Raw genomic sequence first — 3,558 nt, 5'->3', positions numbered from 1 at the left:
GCTCCTCCGTGACCTCTGTATCAGTTCCTGCCTCCAGGTTTCCGCTTTGGGGTGTCTGCCCTGGCTCCCCTGGAAAATGAATTACAAGCGGTAAAATAAAATAAACACTTTACTCACTCAGCAGATCCCGCCAGCAATCAACCAGAACCTTAAAATAAAACTGTTTTCTTAAATAGTCCACCCAAATGTTATATCCGTCAAGAAAAGGGAAAAAAAAAAAAAAAGCGATGACCTCAAATTCACATAATTTTAACAAAAGCATTCAGTGTTTTCCCACCAGCGTTGTACACCAAGAGGAACAGAGGAAATCCTATAACAAACCATGAAGGATGGGGGTCACGTTAACACAGGAGCCGCTGTGGTGCATCAAGTTCTGATCTGTTGTAGTGTTTTAATGATCTCCAACAAGTTGCGATATGAACTTCCAATTCTGTTTTAAATGGGAAGAAAGGAAGAATAGAAAAATAAATCCAAAGTCAATTCACATGGACATACCAAAAAAAAAAAAGATTATTATTTAAATTTAGTCTAGCAAACTTTAGCATATTCCTAGAAAAATGAGGCCCCAACCATAATAATATACTTACTTGCCATCGTACCTGTCAGAATTTCTCAGTAGGTCACTAGGTCACATTCTAATTGGTGTTGGATATAAGAGACTCCATCCGCTGCACAGCTAGCAGACATGTTCTTCCTGCCTTTCCCATCTGTTAGAATTTAATTTTAGCCTTTGCTATTGATTTTAGTCCAACTCTAGACTTTTATTTTTAACTTGTTGATAGTTATGATATATAAATATTTTACATTAATCTGTATATTTTCATTTTTAAAATAACCTTCAGGCACTACTATAAAATATTTCAGGACTTTTCTTCCTTTACAGTTCATTTTCACGTCAATTCACAGTAATGAACATTCTTATTCCTACAGAAAAACAATCCAAATAACTTTCTAGATAAAGTATCAAAGATGTTTATAGCTTTTGATTGTTTTAAACCTCAAGAATTCTTTATGTCAAAAGTGATACATATCACTTTACCTTAAATATGTCGCTGCCATATTTTAAGAAAACTTAAAAATAGCACCCCATATGAGCCTCAGTTGTGAGATGTCATGCCACTGACATGGGACTCACTATTGCTCACCTATGTCTTTGCACTCATTCCCGCGAATCTAAATGGCACGGATATTGCAAGTAAACTTGAGATCATCTTTGATTCTATTTTCTCTTTCTCTCTCATCTTTCTGTTTTCTTCACTCTTTCATCAGAGGCAAATATCATTAAAGATTAGGTATAAATTTGGTTTATAGTCTTATACTGCTTGAAAAATATATAGCATAGTATTTCACATCTATTAATATTTGTTCATATTATAATTTATATTTCATTAGGAAAATATTTTCCTTTTTGACAAGCTATTACAAATGATCTATGCATATATGCCTACCTATATGTGTATGCACATCTATATGCACATATGTATGTATATATAAATATTTCTATATAAATATATATGTGTATATATACGCATATGTATTCTGGAATTATATATATATATATATATATAAAGAGAGGAGAAACATCGCCTCTCTATATTAACAGGAGGGGTTGTCATGGGTAATATATCATGTTCATGCACCTGTGCCCAGTTTGCAGGAAACTGCTAGGAATCCAAACTCAAGTCACTGAGCCATCTCCTTAGAGCAACCAAGACCTTTCATTTATCCTGAATGACTGCTTGCCGACATATATATTTCCTGATAGTATTTACTGAGAACATGAAAAAGTACTTAACGATTTAAGAATTGTAATTTTGATTGCCAATACAATGGTATTCGATTCAGTATGTAAAGAAACCCCGTGAATTAAGTTTTCTCTGATCTATTTGGTCAATGAGTTGTTAGGCCAAACACTCCTAGACCCTTCATTTGAACCTAGTGCTGACGATTCAGGACTTCATTCCCGTCCTGGGTCCTAATTTCAAGTCAAACTTTGATTCTCTCACTTGAATCTTTCAGATTCTCTATGATGCAGCTAAAAGTCATCACTCTGGTTTTCAATCATTTGCTTATTTCCGTCAGAAACTTGGTATTGTACTGATTAATGAACTAACATCTATTTTTTTCTTTTTATATTAAGCTCTGAGCACTTACATCTAGACATATTTTATTGCTGCTCTTCTGAAATCCGTTGTCATTTTTGCGTTTTCATTTTGATCTTGGTCGCTTTCATTCCCTTAATTTTATAAGAGCAATTACGAAGCTTAACTTTTATCTCTCTGATCCCGGCAGCAGCTGTTTCAAGAGTGACCTTCGCAGACTTCTCGATGCTTATGAGACCTTTGAAGTCCTTTGCTTGCTAATTCCTTTCGAATATCAGTGAACTAAACTGTTAAAAGGGGACTGCATATTGTGATACTCACCTTGATTTCTCCTTCGAACTTTTAAAACTCTTTTTTTTTTTCAATCTCTTGACCAGTAAATTTTTAATTGATTTTTAATCGTAATTTATATTTACTCCACTCAAACACATTAAATGTTGGTAAATTGCTTGGATCTTTTTTTTTCTTTCTGCTCTTAACTTTATTATCTGTTAGTGGCACACAACTAAATATTCATCACTCAAAACTAAGTCTCTGTGGAAGTGGGGACTGATATACAGACCATTCTGTGAGGGACTGCGTGCATTTAATAATTATTGTTATCCTTTAGGAGTTTTAACTACTTTCTTATGCCGCTCAATCTGTTTCTGCAGAGGCTCAATTTCCATCACGTGGTGTTGAATTTCATCTTCGTGATGGTTGTTCAGGGCAGCCAGTTGCTCTCTAGTCTTCTCTCGGAAGTACCAATCCTCCTCAGCCTTCTCCCTCTTTCCGAAGACCCTACCGGCTTCTCGGATGGAGCCAGAGCCGGTGTCCACGTTTTCCGACAAGTCCGAGCCGAAGCCTCGGGTTTGCAGGACCCTCATGCCACAAACACCACGGCAAGCCCGAGCCACCAACGCTGAGCCTGCCATTGTTGCCTGAAGTACCTGGAACATTATTTTCTGCTATACAATTATGGCCAATAGCATTGCTATTCAGTATTGACACTTAAAATTTATTGCTTCAGTAATCTACATAGGGTAGTGTGATATACAGTTTATGCCTTCTAGAACACGACAAAAAGCCTTTTAGCTAGAACACATCAAATATGTACTGTAAAGATGTTTCCAAGATATATTTTACTGTCAGTGAGAATTAGTTATGTTCACCATTAGGGCAAAAACACTTTTTTCCTTCATGGTTATATTTTATATTGTTTTGTTGTTGTTTGTTTGTTTGTTTGTTTGTTTCTACTTCAAATGAATAGAATAGTTAGTAAGTAAAATTAACCATTCCACAAGACATCAAGTGTTTCCTATGGGGTATTAAGATTAGTGTAAATTGAAAACATAGTAAGGCTTTACTTTTAAGGTTAGAAATTTAACTTAAGTACTTAATTATTTGCAACTTTTTATCTCTTACACACTAGTTCAATTTAATATTTTTTTTTGTGGCACTGTGTGTATGCTGTAAT

At 35.0% G+C, this 3,558-nt stretch overlaps 1 protein-coding gene across 1 annotated transcript; it reads right to left on the bottom strand.

The window, feature by feature from the left end:
- Positions 1 to 2,701: 2,701 nt before the first annotated feature.
- On the bottom strand, positions 2,702 to 3,016 carry LOC127196096 (ATPase inhibitor, mitochondrial-like). The gene has a single exon (XM_051153679.1). The coding sequence runs from the start codon at positions 3,014 to 3,016 to the stop codon at positions 2,702 to 2,704; it is 315 nt and encodes a 104-aa protein (XP_051009636.1).
- Positions 3,017 to 3,558: the final 542 nt, after the last annotated feature.

The sequence above is a fragment of the Acomys russatus genome, chromosome 12 (assembly GCF_903995435.1).
Source record: "Acomys russatus chromosome 12, mAcoRus1.1, whole genome shotgun sequence".
NCBI classification, from domain to species: Eukaryota; Metazoa; Chordata; class Mammalia; order Rodentia; family Muridae; genus Acomys; species Acomys russatus.
This window is presented reverse-complemented; position numbering and strand designations above follow the sequence as displayed.